The 27,193-nt window shown below is 46.7% G+C and overlaps 1 protein-coding gene across 2 annotated transcripts; it reads right to left on the reverse strand.

Moving 5' to 3' along the window:
• Nucleotides 1–444: 444 nt before the first annotated feature.
• On the reverse strand, nt 445–6,281 carry Aqp8 (aquaporin 8). Of its 2 annotated transcripts, none has more exons than XM_032892702.1 (6): nt 6,121–6,281; nt 5,759–6,009; nt 4,293–4,419; nt 3,196–3,410; nt 1,720–1,854; nt 445–1,031 (listed from the first exon to the last, which is right to left on the reverse strand). In XM_032892702.1, exons 1-6 carry the CDS (start codon nt 6,130–6,132, stop codon nt 983–985), a joined length of 789 nt encoding a protein of 262 aa, XP_032748593.1. In that variant the 5' UTR covers nt 6,133–6,281; the 3' UTR covers nt 445–982. The 2 variants fall into 2 exon arrangements, with proteins under 2 accessions (XP_032748593.1, XP_032748592.1); XM_032892701.1 differs by having other exon boundaries at nt 5,759–6,012; nt 6,121–6,213.
• Between the last annotated feature and the right edge of the window lie 20,912 nt (nt 6,282–27,193).

Raw genomic sequence — 27,193 nt, forward strand, 5'->3', positions numbered from 1 at the left:
GAAGATATATGTTCTACTTGGAAGATGTGATACTACTGTGCCTTCTTATCCCTTCTTCATTCTATCCACATCTCTCACCCACATGCCACTGGCTCACTAGTCTGTGTTGTCTGCTGCTGTTCTCCTTCCATGGAGAATTCCTGCATCTTTGCCCCACCCCCACCTCATACCCATCTGGAGTGCAATGAATGGATTGGTCCATATCCAGATAGTACTGGACGTTCATCAAGGCCCTGGGCTTTACATTGCATTTTCAGCAGGGTCTTCTGACTAGAGTGTAAGTAAATGAATACTGTGCTCCAGGCTGAATGCCACAGTGCGGACAGACTTGGAGAGGGATCATAGATGTCCCTACATTGGCTGTAGGAGCCAGCCTCTCCAGGCCGACTCTTAATTCCTCCCCATCAATGCCCACATCTTAAAAGACAAAAGTCAACAGACACCTGGCAGGAAACACTAAGCCATTTATTACAAAGTCAGATTGGCAGCTGGGGAGGCGAGGAGACCTTTGGGCTCCTGAAAGCCCTTCTGTAACAGTGTAACCAAGAGGAAGAGGGTGGGGAGAGCAGGAGGCTCAGTAGCAAAGTGCTCACCTAGTACGCATGGACTGGGTTCCAAACCCAACACAGTAAAAAAGAAAGAGGGCTGGAGAAATGAACGGTGTGCATTAGCAACTGCTCGGCTCTCCCATGCCCTGCCCTCTCTCAAGAACAGAGACCTGTCCTCCTTTTCTATGTGGTCTCTACCTGTCTTTAGGCTGGGCCCCAAGCCCAGTCCATGGGCACAAAGGAGTTCCAGGTTCCAGGAGCATGCTCAGGACAGCAGCAGCTGCCTGCCTGCCTGGGAAGCCAGGCCAAGGTCTGCTGCTGTCAGAGTGGCTCCTCTGAGCTCAGGTCCTGCAGAAAATAATGGAATTGTCCTGTCCTCAACTCAGGACAAACAGCTGAGGACTCCAGGCAGTGGGGATGCTGCCAGCAGTTCTTCACCTCGACTTTAGAATCAGGCGGGTTTTCTCATCTCCAATGAAGAGCCTAAAAAATAAATTGCCCTGTGAGGTCTCCATTCCCCCAGAAGAAAGACCCAGCTTCCCATTACAAATCTCCAAGCCCAGAACTCTTTAAACAGGTGGCTTCCTGAGCTCAGTCCCCTCAGGCAGTGGACAGTTTCCTCTCTGGTCCTACACATATCTTGTCCTGAAGAATATGTATGGTAGCCATTCAGAAATCAGCAACAGAGCAATTAGTGGTGTTTTACACCAGGCTCCGGGCATTGCCTGAAGCCTCTAGACTGTAGTGGGCAATGATACAAGAAGGCTACACATCCAGCCCAGATTCAGCCCTCTCAGACACAGCTGAGGGAAGATGGGGAGGGTCTGGGAGGAGCTGGTATCCCAAGGAGACAGAATATGATCTAAATATATTATACAAAAAATTTAGATAAAGAATATTTTTAAAGCCAATCTAAGCATGAAACCCACCCATAGGGATATCCCAAGTCCTTAGGAACACATTTGAGTACTACCTGGAGCCAGTGCCACCCATGAACACTTCAATCCTAAGAGCCAGTTACCCCCCCCACCCCCAAGTAAAGTGGATTTCTGTCACTTAGAGCCATAGGCCCTAGGCAGAGGTAGCATAGTTCCCTCTGAAGATTCCCATTCTCTTCCAAGTTTAAGGGAGTGCCAATCTAGTAGCTGTAGACTCTCTGTCACCCTCCTACCTAATGAGCAGTCCCACGAAGAGGCCAGCCAGGAGTGGGCCCAGCCAGTAGATCCAATGGAAGTCCCAGTAGCCAGCCATCACAGCAGGTCCAAAGGCACGAGCAGGGTTCATGCAGGCTCCAGAGATCCCACCACTGCAGACACATAGATACCTAGTTCACCAGCGTCTCAGAAGGTCCTGTCTCAAATCCACGTCCTTAACCAGGCCTAAAGACAGCACCAACCAGACATCCTCTCTAAACTCCCATACCAGGGCTCCTGGGTGGGTCCCAGAGGCTGGGAAATGGCCTTAGCTCTAGGCGACAAAGGATGGTTGCTACAGGACCATCATGTCAGACACACACACACACACACACACACACACACACACACTTCTAGAACAAATGGTCAGCAAAAGCACCTGCTTAGTCATGATAGGAGGGGGGAAATGAAACATGTTCCTTTCCAAAGTCTATAAAGCAAAGTCCAAGGAACGCCACCCATTTTGGAGTCCAGTTGACCTACATTCAAAGTCCAGCCCAGGCAGTTCTACTCTGTAACCTTTGTCTAACCTCTCTGTATATCCACTGAAATTAAAATGTTCATTTCATAGGCCATAGCCAGGAACAAATGGCAAAATGTGCACGCCATGATGGTTACTAAAGTGTGTCTGGCACACTGAGGACCTCATGCCACAGTCCTGGGCCCTACCTCCAGAAAGGATCTGTTTCCCAGGCACACCAAAGGAGGCATGTTCCCTGGGCTCACCAGCGGGAACTCATTTCCAAGGCACGCCTCAAGCTCTGGGTTCTGTCTGCAGACCCAGTACCTTCAGGCTGGGTTCGCAAACCTTCAGTGGGTTCTGTGTCCAGAAGCCCGTCCAGGTGGGAGAGCACACGTGTAAGTGAAGCACATGCCACTAGGGGGCAGCAAATCACCACTGCGCTACCTCATTCCCAGGCAATTCAAGGCAACAAAGAGCCCTGGGCCCTGAGAAAGGTTTGGTTCTGTGTCCAAGTAAGAAGGAACTGAACTTTTGAAAGTGACCTCTTACATTCCAGCAAATGTGGGTGATTGTCCCAGGTTTGTCACCTTAGACTCTCAATGACCCTAAGTCATTTCTTGCCTTTCTGAACCACAGTTTGACTACCTGTACAAGGGAGAAAGAGTTCCTGAGCAAACTTTGTCTCCTTGATGCTTTCCCAAAACTAACAAGAGGCTCAAAATAAAAGAGACCGGGGTTGAGATAATTTTTTGTAAGACAGAGGCAACACACTGAGGGAACGCTTTATTTCTATTACAGAAATCAGGAATTTTCACCCAGACCTCTGACTTAGCTCTGAATGAAGTAGAAGGGTGGACCATATTCTCTAGCCAAAAATCACCTAGCACTGCCCAATACCGCCTACCCACCATTGCCTGTTGCCTGCCCAAAGGCAGCCCACTATCTCCATTTACCACAGGGCAGGGCCATCACCCTTCTGAGGGATACTTACCCTGCCAGGATATCCACAATGACAGAGAAACCAATGGAGAACGGGGCAAGGGGACCCATCGTCTTCTCATTGACGGCACCCATACACACAGCCAATACCAACAGCATCGTCATAACGATCTCTACCCCCAGGGCTTCTGCCACCTGCTCCTGCTCCTGGACTATGGCGAAGGCTGCCCCAGACGCATTCCAGAACCTTTCCTCTGGACTCACCACCTGTGGAGAAAAAGCCACTCAGCCTAGGAAAGAGAAGCTGGGAGCCGGACAGAGGTCATGCCCAACCCATCTGCAGTTGGACATTTCCCAGTGTCTCCCCTTTTCACGTGTATGACCGAGAAGCTACAAGACTTCCCCAAAGCTTGCTTTGCACACCTGAAAACGGAGGATAATGAGTGCTGTGCCCTATGCCACTTAAATAACCCTCGCTGAGAAAAAGAGGACAAAACTAGCTTGCCACAGGCTCCGGAAAGTGAAGAGACATTTCTGGACCTGTAGGCCTTGAGGAAAAAGAGTGAGGAGTTGAAACTGAGTCAGCCTCAGGGAAGCAGGAGCTGGTGGGAGTCCTAAGAGGGGGAGAAGGGAAGAATAGAAAAGGTGGGGTCAAGGAGGAACAGAGGAAGGAGCCTATGGAATTATATATAGAGCTATGGAAATCTTTGGCCCAGTCAGGGGATGAAGTTTTATGGTAGAGCATTTCTCTGCCATGCTGAAGTCCCAAAGAACTCGCTTTAAAAAAAAAAAGTCGTGAATATACATATATATATATATATATATACATATATATATATGAATGTTTTGTGTTCATGTATGCCTGTGCACCACGTGCATGTCTAGTAACTACAAAAGCCAGAAAAGAGTGTTAAATTCCCTCGGACTGGAGTTACATATGGTTGTGAGCTGCTATGTAGGTGCTGAGAATTGAACCCAGGTCCTCTGGAGAAGGAGCAGCCAGTGCTCTTAACTGCTAGGGCATCTCCTTGGCCCAGGAACTAGCCTTATTGATTGATAGAAAGATTTCAAAGATTTCAAGCATGGAGTATCAACTCAAGGGAAGAGAGAGGGAAGAGGACTCCATCAGTCACAGCAGGGATCACCCACCTTAGCCAGGGCAGCTCCGATCATTCCCCCAAACAGCTGGGAGACCCAGTAGGGAATTAGCAGCATGGTCTTGAGGCCTCCAACCAGTGTGACTGCCAGCGACACAGCAGGGTTGAAGTGTCCACCGCTACAACCAAGAAAAGAAGGAAGCCGTGAGGTCACTGTCCAGGGCTCACACAGGGATGTCCCTTGAGAGCATATATGTCAACCTGTCCCCCAAGCTCAGCCTACAGGCTGGAGCCAGCCCCATCTCTGTCATAAGCAAATCTCTCCCATTCTTCCATGTGTTGGAGGAAGAGGCACAGAGAGATCTGGGGATAGGGGGAGCCGGCCCTAAACCAGGGCCTAGGTGGCCTTAGAGACAAACGCATAAGGAAAACATCCATGGTTTACTCTGACTCCTCAGAGCTTGCTCTGGCCCTTTAGAAATGTGGCCTGAGTGCTGTCTACAGTCCACACAGCAGACTGTAAACCCAACATGCTGGTGCGTGTTCAGCAGGCATTTCTGTCTGCTAGTCATACTCCGGGCTTCACCGAAGCCCACAGGGTGTCTTCTTCTACATCACGCAACTAAATGCAAGCTCAGAGGCTCGCCTTGGTCACCCAGCCAGGAAGCCACCAGGCCTACCTAGATAGAAGGTCATGTGCCTTTCATCCCACTCACAGTCCGCCTTGGCCATTTAAAGAGATAATAAAGTGTCCATTGTTTCTTTCCAGAGAACAGTGAGTTCTCTGTCCTCAGATCTGATTTAGAGTGAGATAGAAAACAGCTCTATCCCAGTTCCCCGAGTCAGATGTCCCAAGCGGGATATCTACCATTACAGTTGGCTCTGCTAGGAAACAGCCCACCTTCCCTCAACCTGCTCTACTGAGCTCCTCCCAGATTAAACACCAAGGGGTCACGTTTCTGCTTAAAACAACAACAACAACAACAAAAAAAAAAAAAAAAAAAAAAAACAACTCTTGTCAGGATGAAGCCCTGTGTACCCCAGTGGATAAACAAACTTGGGGCTTTGCTTTTTCTAATTCACTTCCAAAGAGCAACAGCAACAGTAGTGAGTACTGAGCACCCCCCCCCCCATCCCCGAGACACTTGGCTTTGGGCACTATAGTCAGACAGCCTGGATTTGACTCCTGGCTCCACCACCTTCTAGCAAATACCTCATATCGGTGATGTGGACTTTCCTCTTTTGCAAATATAAAACAGGGGAAATAACAGAACCTATTTCTTACGTTTCTCACTAGAGTAGAATAGCATGCTCAGGATAGGGCAGAGGCATGGCTGGCAATAGGTGTATGTTGGCTCGAAAACTAACTTTAAAATACAGTAAGAGCATGATTCCTATGCTATAGGCTTCACAAGCTGCAGAGCTAGATGACCCCACCCCCACACTTGTAAGGCCGTAAGTGGGTGCCCAAGAGTTCCCCAGATCGGCACTAGGCTAAATGCTGAGATCTGGTCTCACCTGATGTTCCCCAAGGTAGCAATGATGAGCCCCAAGGCCAGCCCGTGAGCCAGGGCAGGCTGCAGGAGCCCAGTATTCGGACTGTTCTCGATGACCGATAGACACCCGATGAAGATGAAGAGAGCGGAGCCCAAAAGTTCCACCACACACGGTTGTATGTACTGCTCATACCAGGACATGCCATGGTAACTGCCAGCCATGTTGGTCTCCTTCCCCTTGATCTCACGTAGGTCCATACTACACATCGGCGTCTGCCATAGGGAGAAAGACAGGAAACACGGGTAGCAGAGGTTCCCAAACAGAAGCCCCCATCCCCGGCCTTGAACACATCCTTAGTGCTTTTGCCCAGGCAACAGACTTACCTCCCCAGACATATCTGCTCCAGAAGGTGGGAGTCAGAGCTACCAGGAGCTGCCCCAGCTGAGGAGATGTGCTCACTTAACTCCAGAGCTCAGACTGGTCCGCTAGACTCTGCGCTTTTAAAGGACTGGGGACGTTCACCAAAGGTGTCCAGAAAGCAATAAAGCCTGGATGGGAGGTGGCCTAGAAGAGTAAACTTTTTTTTTCTAATCTCAATAGGGCAAGGACCACGTGGGATCAATGATTGCTGGGCTTAGTGCCAGGGACAGGAAAGGCGTGGCCTGCTTGCATCACGTGCGGAGCGTACACCAGGCCCCCTTCACAGTGCCTCATCTCTCCAAGGTCCAAAGGTGGTCAGCATATGTGCCCAGACATGAGGAGGGCCCCCAGAAGAAACACTCAGTAGTAACAGCCAGCTCCATTGTCAGTCCACAATCCTTGTGGGCCTCCTTCCCACCCTGTTCACCCGGCCTAGCAAATGTGTGATGGCTGCTGAGGGCTGCTGAGTGTGTGTTTGCAGTAGAGACAATGTGGCACTGTTGTGTATGGTATAGTTAGTGGAGTTTGGAAACCTGGGGTTGGGTAGGACCTACAGTCTCATCTACTCAAAGCCAGGGAACCACCAGTGAAAGCACCCCTCCGCTCATCCGAGGTGAGCTTGTACAAGCCAGGAGCTAACCACGTAACTGAGTGCCACTGAGCTCGCTCCACTTTCACTGTTTCAGCGACTGAGCTAATGTCACGGCACCTTACAAGACTTCAGTGAGTGAAGAAATGAAAAGCGCTCAAGGTAGCTCCAGATACAGTAAAGTGCCAGAGTCCGTTAATTCAGAATATACCCGTAAGCCCCTCACAACATGCAAGCGGCCAGGCCTTGCCCCTGAGGCTCTCCAACCGCCTGGTTCCACTCACAGAAAACTCTGCTATAATCGCCACTCAGGCGGTCCATCTTCGCCCTACAGAGTAAAAAGCCCAAGATCAGGAGTTGAAGTCCACGAATCCCCACCCTGGAAATTTCTACCCTGGAAAGTTCTGTCCCACCCCTACCCCCACCCCCACTCCCACCCCACCCCCACCCCTGGAAAATTCTACCCTCCCCGCCTCCCCGAAGCCCAATACAAAGCTCCGCTCTCTGCTGCTTCTTGTCTGAGCAGAGGCAGTCACCCTCCTGGGTTTTTCCCTCCCAATAAGTCTCTCCTATGAAATTTGTTATGCAGTACGGCTTTGTGGTGTTCCTTGGCTCCCGACTGCCAGGAAACCTTTCCCTTCAGAGCGGTAACAATTTCGGTGAGGAAACCCTCACCGTCTGCGCTACACCACTTCTCCTCAGATCTGTAATACCCACATAGATACCCACGTACAACACTGCATATGTACTGATGTCCACCGGCCTTACCATACACTCTTGGGTGTTACACTGCACACTTGTGTGTCCCAGCAGCTGGCTAAGAGCCTTGTATACCTTGCCTCACGTTCACCAGGAGGCGGGCACTATCTCTACAGCATGCCACAGAAGAGAAAGCTCTTTTTCAAGATGATAAAGCCTAAGATCATAAAAACAGTGAAATGTCACAAATGGACAGTGTAATTCGACTTATATAAGGTACCCAGACAGGAGGGTTTATAAACACGGAAGGATGGGGTCAGGATGGAGCTCAGTTGGTGGGATGCATGTTTCCCACACTAAACCCTGAGTTCGACCCTCTCCTCAGCACCACGCAGAACCTGACGTGGTGATCCACGACTGTGGTCCTAGCCGGTGGGAGGTGAGTGCAGGAGGAGGCAGGGTCAGCCTTAGCTTCACAGAAAGCTTAGTGCCAGCCTGGATATATGAGATCTTGTCTTAATTTTGTTTTTTAAAGTAGGAACAGAGGAGGGGGAGTGCAGCAAGATGACCTAGTGGGTAAAAATAGTTTTTCTTCAAGCTTGATAACTGAATTTGATCTCCAAGACTTACCTGTGTGGTAGAAGGGGAAAACCGACCCCTGCAAGTTGTCCTTTGACCTCCAGACACTTTCTGTGTCTCTCTCTGTCTCTGTGTCTCTGTCTCTGTCTCTGTCTCTCTCTCTCTCTCTCTCTTTCTCTTTTCCTCTCTAAACAAACAAACAAACATGTTTGGGTTTTTTTAATTAGTGGTTTCCGGAGCCTGAAGTAGAGCGAGTTTTTGTTGAGGAGATGAGAACATTCTGGAGATGAATGGTAGAGACAGGTAACAACAGCGGAGGATATTTAATGCCACTAAACTGCACTTGCAACAGTTAAAGTGGTCCGTTTTCTGTTGTGTACACTTTGCCACTATTGGGAGAAAAGACTCTATAAGCTCAACTATGCTCCATTAGCTTTCAAGAGACTATCAGGACAGGAGAGACTGAGAGAGATGGGAGAGAGGGAGGGAAAAATGAGGGAGGGAGGGAGGAGAGAGATGGTGTCTCTTCTTCTTGTCACAAATATTTATATAGCTGCTTGAGTCCGTCACTATTCTAGACCTTGAGTTTGAGTTTTGGGGTTCTGCTAGGCCGAGAGCGCTGGTCAGATTGTGTGTACGGAGCTCTGATCTGAATGTGTGTACAGAGCTCTGATCTGACTGTGTGTACGGAGCTCTGGTCTGACTGTGTGTGTGGAGTAGAGGACTAATATTAAGGCTTGGAGTTTAATGATCAGCTCTAGCACTCACCAAGAGTGCACAACATATGCATCCAGTCCCACCATCAGGCTGCCTCTCTTCCCCACAGCCCTGAGATTAGCCCTGTTATTCATTGTCTTTACTTTCAGATGATTAAAGGAGACACAAAGAGACTAAAGACCTTGAGCACACTGGTGCAGATTAAAAGTATACACTCCAGGCAGAAGTAGATACACCCGGACAATTGACTGCCTTGCAAACCAGAGCAGGACACAGGCCTCCCCTACCCATCTTTGTATGGCCAAGGGTTCGGCCCTGCTTTCACGCTGCTTATCTTCTGTCCTGTGTCCTGCCTCCTTCTACCCCAGCATCACAGTGTACAGTATGCTTCTTCAGTCCCTGTGAGCACAAGATAAGATAGTCACCACACATCCTCCCAACAGAGCTTCCAGAACAATTCTCTCTGTCTCTGCCAAGATCAGCACCACTTCCTGTTTTAAAAAGTCAAACTAGGAATGGGGAGACAGGTCAGTGGGTGAAGTCCTTGCTCCATAAGCATGAAACGTGTTTGATCCCCAGAGTTTGAATCCCCAGAATTCACATAAAACCTGAGGTGGTCCAGCAAATCATAATTCCAGAGTTCCTACCACACGGATGAAGAGGCAGGGCAGGAGGCAGAGGCAAGAGGATCCCCAGATACCAGTGGGCTGCTTAGCCTGGTTTGTACAGCATCCAGTAAGGAAAGACTCTGTCTCAAAAGAACAAAGTGGAAGATGGGGAATAACACACAAGGTTGTTCACACAAAAGCTCTTCTCTCTCTCTCTCTCTCTCTCTCTCTCTCTCTCTCTCTCTCTCTCACGCGCGCGCGCACACACACACACACACACACACACACACACACCTGTATACATGGAGAGAGAGAATAGAGATGTATAAGAGAGAGAGAGAAGAGAGAGAGAGAGAGGTGATAAAGCCACCATTCACTATACAGTTGCCATTAGGCCTGTCCTCACTGAGCCCCTCAGCCTCCCTCTCAGTCACCATGGACAAGATCCTGTTTCCCCATCTCCCAGGCTCCCAGCTAATAACACTGTAGCAACTCCTCATGAGGTCTTCTTGCCTACCTAGTTTTCACCCATTCCTTTACCACCAGAAGCCAGTACAGCATAGTTTGGTATGGACTCCAGTTTCCTCTTTTAATATACAGAAGGGACCCTCTCCATAGGCTCGTTGAATGAATTGACTGAGGTAAGGCCCAACAGGTAGTAGCCATTACAGTGGCTTCTACTGTAGGTTAAGTGCCACCACAAATATGTCCTCCAACACTTCAGTGTCATAACATAATAAAACTGGGTTCATTGCTCACAGAACTGTCCACACAGCATTTTCCACTAAGTGGTCACTATGGATACCAGGATGTTTTTCATCTTTGAGCTCCCCATGTTGCAGCCCTTGGGTATCTTCCAACAAACATAGAAAGAGACCATAAAGGGTTCTGTAAGAGTTTGCTATAGGCTGGGCCTGGAAATAAGGCTCTCTTCTAGGCACTCTTCATGGGCCAGAAATTGGTTAAACAGCTTCACCTGAGTACAGAAGAATCTGAGAAACACAATCCAGCTATGGGCACAGGAAGACAAAGACAGGCAGTGTATGAGCACCAGGTGATCTATACCACAGGATGGTTGCTCTCTGCCTGGTCAGTTCAATTGGCAATATCTCCAACAAGGGATCGACTTAAGGGAGGAAAGGCTGTCTTAGCTTACAGTTTAAGAGCATCATCTGTCTTGGTGCAGAAGGTTTGCTGCCGATTGTTAGTGGTTGGTCCCACTGCCTTTGCAATCAAGAAGCAGAGAACAAGGTCAGAACTGGAGATAGAGACTCAAGTCTCAAGAGGCCGCCTCCCACAGGTTCCACAACCTTCCAGAACAGCCTCACCATCTGGGGACCAAGTGTTCAAACACAGGATAGCCCTGGAGGCATTTCACATTTAAACTGCAGCCCTTGGCAAGCCACACAGGCCTTCTATCCTATGTCCTGATTCACCTCATACCACAGGGGTCCAGAGAGTTGAGCAGACATATACTCTCATGCCTGTCTCTGACATTTTACTTGGATTCCTAGGACCCACTTCAACTTCTTCAAATACCAAACTAGATCCTCCCTGACTCCTGGGGCCAACTAGCTGTTAGTCCTCTAGATGAGGCCCTCCCCCAACTCAGGGCAAGTTTGGATCCCACAGCTCCAGAACAAGTGGTAAGTCTCTAATCAATCAGTACAATTTCACCCTGAGAACTTCCAAGGGCCCAGATGACCCCAGGACACCAGTGTGGTTTCTCAAATCACAAAGATCACACTAGGCTAGGATGATAGAATGTTCCAGATGGCGTCACAGCTTTCCCACCCCTAGTTGATATAACCAAAGCTTTTGTTTTATTCCTAGTCAGATGCTGATACCTTAAGGTGTCTCTGTAGCCTATGATCAGCTCCTAATGGAGTTCAAAGGCAGTTTTCATTTGATAGCACATCCCCACCCCCACTCCCACCTCCACCCCACCCCCACCCCCACCCCAGCCCCCCATTGCCTTTTCTTGCATGGAAAGCTTTTCTGCTCATTCAAGAATGTGGTGTTGGTGCTATGGGTGTTCATCTAGAGACCATGAGCTGCAACTTCCCAGAGGCAGATCTGGGATGACATCATGTCCACAATGCCAGATCAAACCCCAGAAGATCAAGTCCACACTTAGTAAATGACCCTGCAGTCACCAGATTGTGTGCCAGCTCTTGTGGCCAGTCTGTGGCGGGGAGTTCTTGCAGGTTCACAGAAAAACTGTGAGCATTGTAAGTTCCCATTGTAAGAAGCCCAGAGTCTCTGAGAGACCAGTGCAAGACAGGCTCAGGACAGCCAGCTCAACAGCTCGCTACTCCACCTTGCCTTTTAATGGCAGTGTCTTCTCTCTTCATGACGTGGATTTTCCAGCAGTTGCCATGATAAAATTCCAAATGTCCAGGGCTGGAGAAATGGCTCAGTGGCTCAGTTCCGCCCGTAATCCAGCAGGAGGAGGGGGTGGGGACCCCACTCCTCCTCTGGCATCCACGTCCACATATACATTGCATACACTCACAGGACACACGTGCCTGGGTAGATAATAAAAATAAGAGTTAAAATTATGTTTCAAAAAATGAGAACAGCAGTGCCTGATCTGAGAAATTAGCTGGGTGGTGTTTGAGCATGCCTTTAATCTCAGCACTTGGGAAGCAGAGGCAGGAGTTTCTCTGTGAGTTCAAGGCCATCCTGATCTATAGCATGGTCTACATATAGAGTTCCAAGACAGCCAAGACTACATACATACATACATACATACATACATACATACATACATACTACATATATACTACATATATACATGCATACCTACTACATACATGCATACATACATACATGCATGCATACACACATACATAGTGAGACCCTGTCTTAAATAAATAAATAAAAATAATGTTGTGGGCTGTGGAGATGCTCAGAGGATTAAGCACTTCCACACAAGCGAGAGGACTCTAGAAGTTTGGATCCTCAGAATACAAGTGTGCCCTCAAAAGTGGTGGCTTGTCTATAACCCTAACACTTGGGAGGCAGGGACAGGAGGCTCCCTGGGCAAGCCCCCAGCTACAGTAGTCCCGCAGGCGAGCTCTGCTCAGCAAGAGACTCACCATGCCTTAAGGAAGTGGAGCGTGGGCAAGAAAGATCCAGAGTATCAACCTCTGGCCTCCACATGTATCTACACAAGCACATTCCTACATATGCATACATACTGCACACACATATGCAAAAAGTGCTATTTCAGAACACAAATTAATTTCTTAGTCAGTTATAAAATAAATAAAATGAGTGGGAACATTTTAATATACATATGTAGAATGTATATGTTTAACTTTTAAATATATGTTTAGTTTTTCAATATGCATGCATTTTCCCCAAAATGGCTAAGTAAGCTCTCAGCACATAAACAAGACTTTTGGAGCCAGCTATTTAGTGAGTAGAGCTATTAGATAATCTTCGAGGAAAGGCACTGAGTGAACCATGAAAGTTGAGAAGCCTTTTTAGTAACCATGTATGTCTTTCTAGCTCTGGGCCCCTGGGAAAGATTCCCTATGGAACCCTCACCCCCTTCACCAGAGATACAATCTGTTCCTGAAGCAGGATTCCATTTGCAAAGTGACACATGCTGGTTTCAGGTCTGCACTGACTTATGTATTCGTGGAAAATTCCAGAAACTCAAGTGAATATCTGTGCTCTAAAACCCAGGCTTCATCTCTGTGGGAACAGCTCTGTGATTATCTAGGCTGTGTGGTGGCTTAGAGCCTGGGGCAACCTGACTGCAGGAAATGAATCTTCTTTTCAGCGTCAAATTTCAGGATGTGTTTGAATCTGAGCAACCCCCTTTCTCACAGAAGCCATCAGGACCCATGTCACAATAACCTATGGTCATCTGAGTCATCGATGACCAGCATGTTGGCTATTTCACAGCTCCTTCCAGCCAGGAATCTGCTGACCATTAAGCAGCTCACCAAGACATGGTGATAATGGGCCACATTCCTATCATCTTCTTCATCTTTCCAATAACAGTAAAGAAATAAAAATGGCAGCCATTGCCAAGGCGATATTGCTGAGGGCCTAATCCATGGCAGCCATTGCTAAGGGCCTAATCTGAGTACCACCTTGTCTTACATCATATGTATGATTATGAAACTCCATTCCTCCTTTTTCATTCTCGTTTTTCCTGTGTCCTGCTACCCAAGTTAGATAATGTCTACAAAGGGAGAACTCAGGGCTTGAGGTAATAGCTCCGTGGTTGAAGGCATGCCAAGGTTCGGTCATTAGCACAGGAAAACAAGAAAAGGAAAAGAGAAAGCGAAGGGTCAGCAAACATAAAGATGCAATATTTTCATGAGGGTGGGTGTAAGTCAAATAAAGCAATATAAATAACCTTTCCAATGTTAGGTTGATAGAGTCTAAAGCAAGCACCAACCGATACTGAAACAGTGGGGGAAGTGGGTGTAGGCAGACTCTGAAACACAACCTTTCACTATTTACCAATACATGCACACACATATGCACAGGTCCAACAAACTTCAGATTTGGAAAGCTACAGAAACAAGACTCCCATGAACTGGGGTAACAGCTAGTGGCTAAGCACTTAGCCACCCAAGTGTGAGGGTCGCAGTTCAGATCTCCAGACCCCTTATCCCTGCTGGCTACAGTTCTCAGAAAACGTGTATATCACTGAAGTAAGCCGACCAGCAGAAGAGAAGCATTGCCCAGCCCTGGCTCCGGCTGAGAGACCCTGCCTCAGTGAGTATGTGGGGGATTGATGGAGGAAGGCTCCCAGTGTCAAGCTAGGACCTCCACATTTGTCTGCACACACGTATACACATAAACTTATGCATGCAACCAAAACCTCCCATATGTAGGAGGATATTCATTTAGACAGTGATGATATTGTTACTTGTGTATTCTATGTTCATAGAAAAATATAAGGTACGGCTGGGGTGTGGCAATTCTGAACGCAGTTGGACTTGGCTATCTACACCCAGCTTACTCCTGTCGGTTCCTCAAAGCCCCTGAGTTCCACTCGCCCTTTGAGTCTTTAGACAGACTGTTTCTTCCACCTACATGCTCCCTGACTCTGGAAAAAAAAAGGCTGTTCATTCTCCAAGTCCCAACTAGACTTAATAAATATTAACAGCTTTATTGAACCTATATGAGATACTGCACATAACTATGATAATGTTTTGATGAGAGAAGCATGAGGAAAAGTGTGGACCCTACATGTGTTGGTTAAGGAGCAAACACATCTCAAAAAGAAGAAAAAGAAGGTAGACACAAGAGAATATACCCCAGATGCTGCAGGGTTGAGCAGTGAGCAAAGCCAGGCATTCTGTTAGCTTTGGGAGATCACACAGGCTCAAAAGCACACAGACATTGTGGCACAGTGTGGATGCTGCCATGGGTGTGCTCAGTATGTGATAACTGGGGATGCTGAGACAGCAGGGTTTCTGTGTGCGTTACACTTTAATAAAAGTTAAAAATAAACCAAGTGTGAATGTAGATATGCATTGTTTCTATTTTGGTCATGTTGTTCTGGACATTAAGTGGAAACCCAGTGATGAACTCATAACCCTAAAGATTACAATTCAGAATTCAGTCTTCAAGCCATTGAGGGTAATATTGTAAGTAAGGAAAGACGCACAGTGGAAAAACCATCTTTTAAGATCAGAAGCCTTAAGCCAGGGGTGGTGGCTCATGCCTGCAATTCTAACAATAAAGAGGCTAATTCAGGAGAATCGCCAAGTTTCATCCTGGTATATGGTGTCCATTCCTAGACCCCTCAAAAAAAAAGTAGAAAACCAGAAACCTTTGCTACACCTTTTATTACTGCAGACACCAGACTGTTATCAATAGTAATACCAGATAATGGTCAGTAGCCCCGACCCAGGCTGGGCACTGAGAGGTTGGCAAGCACCAACCCATTTACACTTCAGGTCTCTCCTGTAAGGTAAGCCAAAGTTCAAAGACTGCAACTGACTAAAGATCAAATGCAAACTCCAGGTCCAAGCAGTTTTGCTGCCCCTAAACACTTACTTTGTTTTACCCAGAGAAGGTCTCACTCTGCAGCCCCTGGCTGGCTTTGAACTCATGACTTTCCTGCCTCCGTCTCCTAAGTGCTAGGATTACAAGTACAAGCCACTCTGCCAGCTTCTAACCTTACTTTGTTCTCTTCCTTCTCCATAATCTCCAAGTCCTGCAGAAAACGGAATCCACTCTTTCTCAAAAGCATCATTTAATATTTTATCCCAGTAATAGAAGAAAAGGTTAGTTAGTAACCTAAGGGATAAGAAAAGGTAACAAATAGAAAAAAAATTAAAGGGGTTGGGGATTTAGCTCAGTGGTAGAGCGCTTGCCTAGCAAGCGGGAGGCCCTGGGTTCGGTCCCCAGCTCTGAAAAAAAAGAAAAAAGAAAAGAAAAAAAATTAAATGTTATGTTTTGAAGCTTTCCCCCAAAAGAATAATTAATTTTTTTCTCTCATATATCATATCCTGACTACAGGGTATCCTCTACTCCCAGTGCCTCCCGACACCCCTACCCCATCCATTCCTCCATTTCCCTTCAGAAGAGCCCAGATCTCCCAGGGATATCAACCAAACATGGCATATCAAGTTGCAACAAGATTAGGCTCCTCCCCTCATACTAAGGCTGGATGAGGCAACCCAGTGGGAAGACGAGGATCCTCTATGAGCCCAGGTTAGTTGATTCTTTGGGTTTTCTGGTGGTGTTCTTGACCCCTCTGGCTCCTTCAATCCTTCCTCCCCATCTCCCACACGATTCTCCCAGCTCCAGCTGATGTTTGGCTGTGGGTCTCTGCGTCAGTTTCCATCAGCTGCTGGGTGGAGGCTCACAGATGACTGCTATGCTAGGCTCCTGACTTCAAATGTAGCAGAATATCATTAGGAATCATTTCATTGGCTGTTTTTTTTTCTGGTCGTATTTGGTTCTATCCTAGGTGTCTGGGGTATCCAGCCTCTGGCTTCCGACCCTCCAGGCAGTGTCACGGGTGGGCTTGCTCCCATGGAGTCTCAAGCTGAGAACATCATTGGTTGACCATTCCCCCAGTGTTTACGCCACCTTTACCACAGCACATCCGGTAGGCAGGACAAATTGAGTCTGGGCTGGTGTTCCAGGCTTTTTCAATAAAAAAGAATTAGTAGACTAAGAGCCTATAAATTCATGAACAATGCAGAGACAACATTCTTGACGTGTCCATCCTGTGGACCAGCATCCCGAGGAGCTGCAAATGTGACCCAGCAAATTGTTGAAAACCGGCTTAAAGCACTGTAAGTTTTTGTTTCCAAACTGTTGAGTAACTCTGTTGTGAGGTCTTGTGTATGGGTTTTGTAGGTAGCAACATAGGCTTTCACTGTCAAAGGCTAACGTAGGTTGGGGTGTGCTGTGGAAGGCTTCATTGCTGCTGCTATTTGTCTTCTTTTGTTTTGTTTTCTGATATAAGGTCTTGTGTAAGTTTGGGCTAGCTTTAAAATCATTTTGTAGCACAGGATGATCTTGAACTCCTGATCCTTTTGCCTCTACCTCCCAAATATAGGGATTATAGACAAGTGTTACTAAACCCAGCTTTTAGGGTTTTTCCCCCTTCGTGTGTATTGTAAGTGGTGTGCACACACGAATGCATGCATGTGTGGGCGTTTGCTTGCATGCTTTGTGTGTATGTGTGTTTGTATCTCTGTCTCTGTCTGTGTGGGGGATAAGAGAGTGAGGGAGAGAGAGAGAGAGAGAGAGAGAGAGAGAGAGAGAGAGGAAGAGGAGGAGGAGGGAGAGGAAGGAAGGGGGGGAGGGGAGAGAGAGAGAGAAGAAGGGGAGGAGGAGGGGGAGGGGGAGGAGGAGGGGAGGGAGAGAGAGAGAGAGAGAGAGAGAGAGAGAGAGAGAGAGAGAGAGAATCCCAAAGTTAACATTGGCTGTCTTCCTCCATCACTCTCACTTTATTTAATGAGGTGAGGTCTCTCAACTGAGCACACAATTTGCTGATTGGTTAGTCTATCTATCCGGCTTGCCCAGGGTACTCCCTGTCTTGTCGCCACACTGCTGGGATTACAGGTGGCTGCCACACCTTTCTGACTTCATATGCTTATTCAGAAGATCTGAACTCTAGCAAGCACTTTACCACTGATACTTCTCCCCAGCCCTAGGCTTGTTTTTTAAACTGAAAGGAGAAAAGGCTGCCTGCATTTAAGAATCACTGCTGTGTATAAAAGCTGGGTGAGGTGGTGGTTGCCTATAAGCCCAGTACTTGGGAGGCAGAAATAGGACTATAAGAGCAGGGTCATTCTGAGCTACACAGTAAGTTCAAGGCCAGCCTGGGCCACATGAGACCCTGTTGCAACAATCAATCAATCCATCCATCAATCAATAATAAATAAATAAATAATAATAAATAGTTAAAATTGAGCTGGGCACAGTGGCACATACCTTTAATATTAGCACTCAGGAGGCAGAGGCAGGTGGATCTCTTCTAGGCTAGTCTGGTCTACATAGCAAGTTCCAGGCCAGTTAGGGCCACATAGTGAGACCCTGTCTCAAAAACTTTAAAACTGAGACAGGTCCATGTCTATAACCCCAGCTCTTGGGAAGTGGAGACAGGAGGATCGTAAGCCTTGGCTGCATAACAATTTCAATGCCAACCTGAGCTACAGGAAAGAAAGCCTAGAAGGAAAATAATGACAAAACCCACACCGGGGCTGGTGAAAAGGCTCATTAGATAAAGGCACTGGCCAACAAGCCTAACAGCTTGGCCTTAGGACCTCACAGTAGATGGAGAGAACTGATCCCCACAAGTCACCCTCTGACCTCTGCACACATGCCAGAGCACATGCCCACACACAACCTTTGAAAGTAAATGTGCACCACACACACACAAGGAAAGCGAAAGTCCTGAGCTTGGCTCATCCACACAGAGGCTGACGCTGCAAAGCACTGCATGGCAGCAGAGAAAGCTAAGTGTAGAGAAGCACCCGGCCATCCCAGCGTTAATGTGGGAGGGTGAGGAGTCTGAAGCCAGTCATGTCTCAAAAACGCAAAACAAACAGAGAGGAGGAGCATAAACAAAATAAAACAATTACACTCTTCTGGTTTTGTTTCTATTTTTCTGATTTTTTTTTTGCCTTTTTTGGACAGAGAGTCATGGACAATTAAATGGAAATTTGAATTTCTGATCAAATGTGTCCAATTGTAGCATCCTCAAGCGGTGGTGCTTTTCCAGAATCACAGAAATGTCAAGTATTTGTATGGTTATTTAAAAACAAAACCATATCATCATATTCAACACACACACACACACACACCCTTTCCCTACACCTAATGCTCCCGACAATCTCCAGAAAGTCTGTTGTGTGTTAAACTCGTCAGATCTGCATCTGCATCTTAATGAGGAAATGTCCACAGGTGCCTCCTGGTGCTCCTCCTTCCCTCCTCCACCTCCCAGTGCCTAAGTGGAGCCCCAGCGCAGAACCAAATACATAACACATTGATTGCCTGGCCCTTAACCTTAAAGGCCATTATGCAACAGGTTAACTTTAGGAGTGTGTTTTTATGCTATAAACTTCTATGATTCATTGAAAATTAACAAAGACCAGGAAGGTACCTAGGAGGGTATAGGTGAGGGCGTGAGTGTCTGTGGGTGTGTGAACGTGTGTGCTATTCACATTTGGGAAGGGACAACTGTTTATTGTGGGAGACCTGCCTATGCATGGTAGGATGTTCAGTGGCTACTCTGGTGTCTTTCAACAAGATACCAGCAGTATCTCCCACTTACAAACGCTTTGAAAACAGTCAACCAAAAGAATGGGGATAAGGCGGGAGGCAGGTGTGCTGATACACACCTTTTGCCCCAGCACGCCAGAGGCAGAAGCAGACAGATCTCTTCTCTAGGAATTGAAGGCTAGCCTTGTCTACATAGTGAGTTCCACCCAGGACTACAGAGTGAGATTATATCTTGAAAAAAAAACTTAATAAAACCACTTATTAAAGAACGTGGATAAAACTTGATGGTAGAGCTTTTGCCTAACATACAAATAGATCCTGGGATCCCAGGACTAAACACACACGTGCGCATGCGCATTGTGCGCGCTTACTTCATTGCCTGCAGTAAAATACTAGTCTAGGATATAGAGAGATGCTTCTTGCCGAAGGCTTCTCCTTCTGATATCCATAGGCCAATGACTAAATCTCTCTCTGACGTCTCTACACAGATCCCAGCATCCAGGGAATGACGTCGTCATTTGCCAATGACGATCCCACTGTTCACACAGAAATTATTCCCGCTGGACAACGGGGCCAGAAGATCTAAGCTACTCTGCCACGTCCATCCCGTGCTCATTGGCCTCTTCTGATTGTAGATCTTGAGGAGAGCTGAGGTTAACATTTTCTTAAAGACATAGGACAAAAAGGAGCCCTTCTTCCCAGGCCCACTTAGAATGGCATATCTATTTTATCATTATTTAATAAAAAAAATTCATCTTTTTAACTTATTTGTTGATTGATTAATTGATTGATTGATTGATTGATTGATTAGTTGGTTGGTTGGTTGATTGGTTGGTTGGTTGGTTGGTTGGTTGGTTGGTTGGTTGGTTGATTGAAAAAGAGTTTTACTCTGTAGCCTAGGCCAGCCTAGTACTCACTATGTGACTCTGGCTGACCTGGAACTCACAGATCCTTCTGTCTCTACCTCTCACATTTTGAGATTAAAGGAGTAAACTAGAATACTGGTGAAAAAATATTTATTGCTTTGTCTTTGTGTGTTTAAGTTTTAATTAATTAACTAACTAATTAATTAATGGTTTGTTGGTGTGACTGCGTCCACATGCTTGAGTGTACTGTTGCATGCATGTGGAAGTCAGTGGAGGTCAGTGGAGGTCAATTGCCTTAAACCACTGAGCCATCTTGCCAGCTTTTGTGTATGTATTTTTTGAGATAGGGCAACATGTAGTCCAAGCCAGCCTTGAACTCTCTACATAACCAAAGTTAGTCTTGAACTGCTGGTCCTCCTGGCTTCACCTCCCAAGGGTTGTGGTTACAGGTGTGGGCCACCACAGCCGGTTGACATTTTAATTGTCTTTAAGTGCCATGTTTGATGGCATTAAGGACATTTACTCTTGTACAGCCATCGCCATTATCCATCTCCCCAAACCATCCCGTGTTGTAAAACTGAATTATACAATGCATTTAATATAGCATCAAACAATTTCCCATTCTCCCCTGAAAGCCCCCGAAAGACACAGTTCTTTTTGTCTACACAAACCCGACTGCTGTTAGTGGAATCGAATTCGTTCCCAGGGCTCATCCGTGTCACAGGTCTCATAGTTCCATTCCCTTTATGACCAGTAACAGTCCACTGTATCATATACGCTGAACCTTACTCTTGGGCGTCCCCTGCCTAAGCCTCCCTGGGGGTTACAGTGGGCTCCACCATGCCTGCTCACAACTGTGTTTAGTCTCTTCCATCGCAGTATAAACGACTGCCATCCTTAGCGGTCTCACCTTTTCTCTTAACGTTCTCTCTCCTGCTCCAGCTCTGTGCTGGGTATGGGTTAAGACCTAACTCATCCTTCCCTTCATAATAGCGTCTTGACTCTGCTTGGGGAAGCTGCCCTTCCTCCACCCTCAGTCTACATGGATTGGGAAGCACTCCCATCCATTGCCACCAACCCTCAGTTCCCCAAAACAATGTCTTCCCCAACCCTTTGAGGCATAGAACCTTGCTCCCCAGAAATTCCATCTCCCAGGCCACACCCACTGGCTCAGGGATTTCTGGTCAATGGAAAGTGTCCTCTCTCTGTGGCCTGCTGAGAGGGAGGGTGCAGACCAGAAGCTGCTAGAAGACATCTTCATCTCTGTGGCAGAAGAGCAGAAGGACAGAGCTACTCAGAGGAAGACAGAGCTGTGTGTAGAGCGTGCCTGGTGCTCCACAGGTACCTTGGGTCTAGCCATCTATTCTGCTTGGGTCCCTTCCTAAGTCACTTCTTCTTTTGGCAAATAGAAAAAAAGGAAAAACTGTGCTTTCTGCCTCCACTTTTCTTCCAAAGCTACCAATGACTCTGCAGATTTCGGAATTTCTAGGAGCCTTTGGGCAGGACACATCAGACCACTGGACCACCGACATTGCTTGTAGGTAAAGGGCAGGGCTACAGTTAGTCATCCTTCAGCACACCTATCTATCCAGGAAAGGGATGAGTAACTATCTCAGGAGTTTATAGTCAGTACAGTCAACATAAATGGCTGTTTTGTGAGGCAGAAGGTGAGAGCAAAAGCCACACTCAGAGAAACTGCCCTGGACTTCATGACACCACCAATGACCTGCCCCAGGTCAACGGACAGGCCGGACATCCTTCTTTGTCACCCTTTCAGGAATGCTGGCTGTCTGAGTCATTCTACAGCATCCTTTCAGAGATGCAGACGTCCCCTGTGGAAATTAAGATCCACAGGCCCATCCAGGGCCTCAGTAACTCAGGCCAAGAAAGGAAGAAAGAGTGGAGGGTCCCAGCCAGAAACCCAATTAGTGCAGGCAGGGGTGTGGTGGCCTCTGACTGCAGAAGCAGTCACTATAGGTGAGCCAAGGTTTTTCCAACAAGAATAGAAATGCAATGATACTGGTTTTCGAGGAGAGCAGGACTCCAGGCAGCAATAAGGAGTGGTGGCGCAAAGGCTCAAGTGTTCAGCTGAGTAACTGTGTCTGCAGCCAGCTTTTTAAGAGCCACTGTGGAATGGGATTGAAGGCTAAACTAGACAAGTCAGGGGGCAATGGCTCAGTCAGCAAAGTGTATGAGGGCCAGAGCTTGACACCCAGTGCCCCTATTTAAAAAACAAAAGCAAAAACAACACCAAAATAAAGCTGGGCTCGGCCTCTAATCCCCGAGGTGGAGATCGGAGGAAACTTGGAGTCATCTGCCAGCTAGTTCAAATCAACAAGTCCCAGTTTCCCTCAGAAACCCTGCTTCAATAAAGGCAGAGACCCTGGAGAGATGTCAGTTCAGTGGCCAAAAGCATTTGTTGTTCTTGCAGAGGTCTGTTTCCCAGAATGCACATGGCAGCTCACAACCATATGTAACTCCAATCCCAACCCCTCTTCTGACCTCTGTGAGTACTAGCATGTACGTGGTGCACATGCGGACACTCAGACAAAACACCCATACGTGTAAAATGAAAGTAAATCTTAGAATAAAATGAAGAGGGACTAAGGAAGATACACTCAACATTGACGTCTGGTCTCTACACACACATACACACACATGATCACACACAGATTCACAATGGTTACCCAAGTGTGTGTGGGAGTACTTGGATGTCAACGGGTAACCTCAGACACAATGGATTATGGCCTCGTTTAACATAACCAGTTCTCTGCAGGAGGCAGGTTATATAAGTATTAGTTTTATTTGATACAGGACAGAGTCAAGGTTCGAAGAGGTAAAGGGTGGACCATGTGGCCAGACCACGCGCCTGTGAACAGTAGAGCTGCAAATGACCACGTTGGCCCCCAAAGCCAGTGCCTGATAGCTTTCAGTTGGTGAAAGGCCATTTTGCAATCTGCTTCCCTTAGAACTCTTCAGGTTTAGAACTTGCACTGCAGACCATTTAGTTCCATCAGTACAGTTACACTGGGAGGAGAGAGAGGGAGAGAGAGAGAGAGAGAGAGAGAGAGAGAGAGAGAGAGAGAGAGAGAGAGAGAGAGAGAGTTTGTCAACTCCATGCTGCCCAGGGAAAACACAAACAACCCTATCAACCTGAGTTAAAACAACAGAAAAAAATCTTTGACATGCTATCAGGCAAAGATAAGGCATGCATTATATTTCAAGGAATTCTTGATTTAAAGCCAGCATGAATAATACTCACTTCCTTGACAGCTGGTAAGTTTTTTAAACGAGTCCTTTTAGACACAAGAATATGCGTAGAAATTACTGGCTTTGTAGACAGTGGCTAAAGGTACCTATATAGTGACAGAAAGCTGAGCTGTCCGTTTACAAATAAATAAATAAAAGAAAGTTGAAACTGAATCTTACTTTTTTAAAAACTTCACTTTACATCCCGATCACAGCACCTCTCCCTCCCTGTTTTCCCATCCCCACCCTTACAAATCTCTCTCCGCATTGCTCTCTCCCCTTCTCAGAGTAGGGGAGCCCCCCTCGGGTACCACCCCACCCTCAAAATAAATGCGAAGTGGGCCAAAGGTCAGCCTGTAAGGGGAAGCTTGGCAGCACTAAAATAGACCATGGAGAGCATCCTATAAAGATGGAGCGGAGGCGTGACCTGAGCGAGAACACTATCGTGACCTGAGTGTGAACATTCTCGTAAAGGAGTCTGTCAATCCTCAGGAGACACAAAACAGAACTTGTAAATCAGAAGAGTCATCACCAGAAACAAGGTCAAAAACTGGGGAAAAGTGCTAGGAGTAAAGGTTCAGCAGAGTGAAGAGATGACTTCAAGGACGATCATCATTTAATGAGCATCACAGAGAAAGCAGGGCATAAGAGTTTTAGTGAAACTAAAAGCCACTTGTTTTGTGACATAAGGGCCACTCGGGAGTATTTGAGAAGTATTTTTTTAAATGCAGTGTTACTATCTCTACTGTGTAAAAAGGGACTGGGGAGATGGCTCAAATAGTGAAGTACTTGTCTCACAATCATGAGGACCTGAGTTCAGATCCCCAGTACTCATGTAAAAAGCCAGGTGTATCAGGACTCATCCAGTGCTGAGGAGGTGAGGACTGAAGGATCACGGGATTTTCCAGGCAACTAGTTTGGCTAAGTCGGTTAGCGTCAAGGTCAATGAGAGACCGTGTCTCAAAAGTTATGATGGAGGGTGATAAAGGAAACACCTGACATGGACCTCTGGCCCCCACATCCACTGATTCACATGAGCAGTGTGTGTGCACATGCACATACACACACACACACACACACACACACACACACACACACACACACACACACACACACCCCTTATAAATTATGACAAAGTCACACAGGAAAATGGGCAAAGACACAATCCAGGAATGGATGGGTAGTGAACTCAGAGGTGAAACAAATACCTTAGGAACTACATGAAGAGCAAGCAGGCAAACGCTAGATGTCTGGGCTCAGCAATTAAAAGGTGATTGATATCCAGTGCCAAGCAGGGTGTGGTAAGACGGGCTTTCTCCTGTGTACTTGACGGGGACGTAACTATGCATAAATATAAACCAAAGAGTAAAATGTCATACACTTTAGCTCAGTAACTATTCTAAGAATCTGTCCCTGGCTGCCACCTAGGATCATTTCCTACCATGCTGCCTATAGTAGTGAGTTAGAATTACTGTGGACAGGGCACAGAGCACCATGTGTCTATTCGTGGAAGACTATTTAAATGAGGGGAGTGTGGTTGATTATGTGTGTTATAAGTTAGTAAATCATGACCTGTGGGCCAACTGTGGATAGTGGCTCATGTTATGGACTTCAAGCTGGAAGGATTTACATTTTAAATTATTATTAAGAATACATAGCACCCTACTGTCCATAAAATTAAAAAAAAAATGTTTAAGATCTAAACGTATAGGGGAGGGAGAACTACCAATCTCTGGGTTTGGTCTCTATGTATTTTTAAAATTTTGTAGTAAAAAGGCAATTTGTGAATTTAGAAGGTATAAACAGAGGGAAAACGAGTTCAAAGCCAGCCTGCACTCCAAAGCAAATTCCAGACCAACCTAAGCTGAGTACTGAGACTCTATTTAAATAAAAAAAAAACAAACAAAAACAAATCCAGGCATGTAGGAACATATCTGCAATCCCCACGTTCAAGAAGCAGAGGCAGGAGAGCCAGCCTGAGCTACGTAAGACCCTGTCTTGAGGGGCAGGGAGAGAAAGGAAGGAAAGCAACAAAAGAAAGTCAATGTATAAGGCAGAATTAATGCCACATGATTCCACTGAGGTAAACCAAATGCCCACACAATGTGGGACTGCTACACAGAAAGATGTCTGCATTATGGTGTCCCATGAACAGTTTTTTACTGGTACAAAATAAGGGTGGTGGCACACACCTTTGATCCCAGCCCTCAAGAGGCAGACAGGTAGACCTCTGAATTCGAGGCCAGCCTGGTCTACAGAGCTAGTTCTAAGACAGCCAAGGCTATACAGAGAAAACCTGTCTCGAAAAACCTAAAAAAATAAAAAAAAATATGTGTTTTAAATTCTACTGAAGGCTAACCTGAACAGATATCATGCTCACTAGTTATACAGTGTCAGCTCTCTCTAACCCACCCTAAGTACAACACAAGAGCTGGGGAAACACAGCAAAATGATATTTAGTGTGTTAACTATAATTTTCACAATAGTTGCATTAACTTTAAAGGTTTTGTGATTCAGACTCTAGCTCTTTACATCGCCCCTCTTTGTTTGTTGCTCTGAGACAGTTTCCCAGGCCTGACCTTGGGCTCTCCAGCCTCAGTCTCCCAGTGCCGGGATTGCAAAGATGCCATGCCTGCCGTTAAAAAAATAACCCTTTGCCATTTCACCTATGGATAAATGAGGGTCATTTTAATCCTCACTAAGGACTCTCAGCCCCCTCCCTGATGAAGCGCTCTTCTATTCTCATGTCTGTGTGACGCTCTGGGCTTAATTAAGGTTGCTTGCAGGAAGAAGTCTGGGGAGGAGATTGTTTACCAGAGCATGGGAACTCTCAGAGGCTATACCATTGAAGAATATTAGTTCCCTCTCCCCAGTACCATTTAACCAGCAATAGCTTCTCAGAAAAGGTGAGTTTAGTCACTGTTCTCTTATTATGCAGAAAAACCATGACCAAGGCAGCTTAGAGAAGAAAGCATTTATTGGGGTCTTGCTTACAGTTTCAGAGGGTCACCATAAACATCATGGTGGAAAACATGGTGGCAGGCAGGTACTGAGGAGCTCACATCTGAGACATGCATTCTCGCGCGCGCGCGCACTCGCGCACACACACACATACACACACACACACACACACACACACACACACACACACCACACACACACACAGGGGGAGGGGGCACTGGGACCTGACATGGGATTTGAAACGTCAAAGCCCACCTCCAGTGGCTTACCTCCTCCAACAAGGCCACAGCCACCAACTGAGAACCAAACATTCAAGTACATATAAGCCCAGGGGACATTCTTATTTAAACCATGGGATTTAAACAATGGGACTTCATGAACCCCTCTCCCATCCAGTGTAGGATGTTGATGGGCCCAGTGGTGTTCAGGTAACCACAGTGTGAGCGCTGAGAATAATGGCCATGTCGTATCTAGAGATGCTATTTCACCCTGCTCTAGCCTCCAGTTCCTACATCCTTTTCACCTTCTCTGCAGTAATATTCCACGAGCTTCAGAAAGGATCATTCAGATGGCCCACTTAGGGCCAAGCTTCCAGTACTCAGTAATTATCAGCACTTTGACTCTGAGTGTCTGCATCAATCACCATCCACTGAGTAAGACTTTCTCTAATGGAGGCTGAGGACGGCACCAATTCATAGCTATTAACACAAATATTTAGAAAGCTGATGAACACATCCACTTAGCAAAACAACAGTAGTAGGATCTCCCTCTCTATAGAGTCTATAACCCTCTAGCCACGGCTTCCTGGGAGCGTCAGGGGAGTCAGGAGCCCGAGGTTAGGGTGGTCTTAAAGAAAATAAAACACTGAAAATAGTTGAGCATTTAAAATCTAAAGAAAAAAGGCAAGTCACTGAAACTGAGAAATGAGCCCAGGATAGCCCCAAATGTTGCCAGGAGTTTAGTTCAGGAAGAAGCTTTCAATCAGTGGACTGGAAGGAATAGGAAGGAACCAGGCTGACCTCTGGGGGAAATGAAAGAGGCAGAGTTT

Source organism: Rattus rattus, chromosome 2 (assembly GCF_011064425.1).
Source record: "Rattus rattus isolate New Zealand chromosome 2, Rrattus_CSIRO_v1, whole genome shotgun sequence".
Taxonomy (NCBI): Eukaryota; Metazoa; Chordata; class Mammalia; order Rodentia; family Muridae; genus Rattus; species Rattus rattus.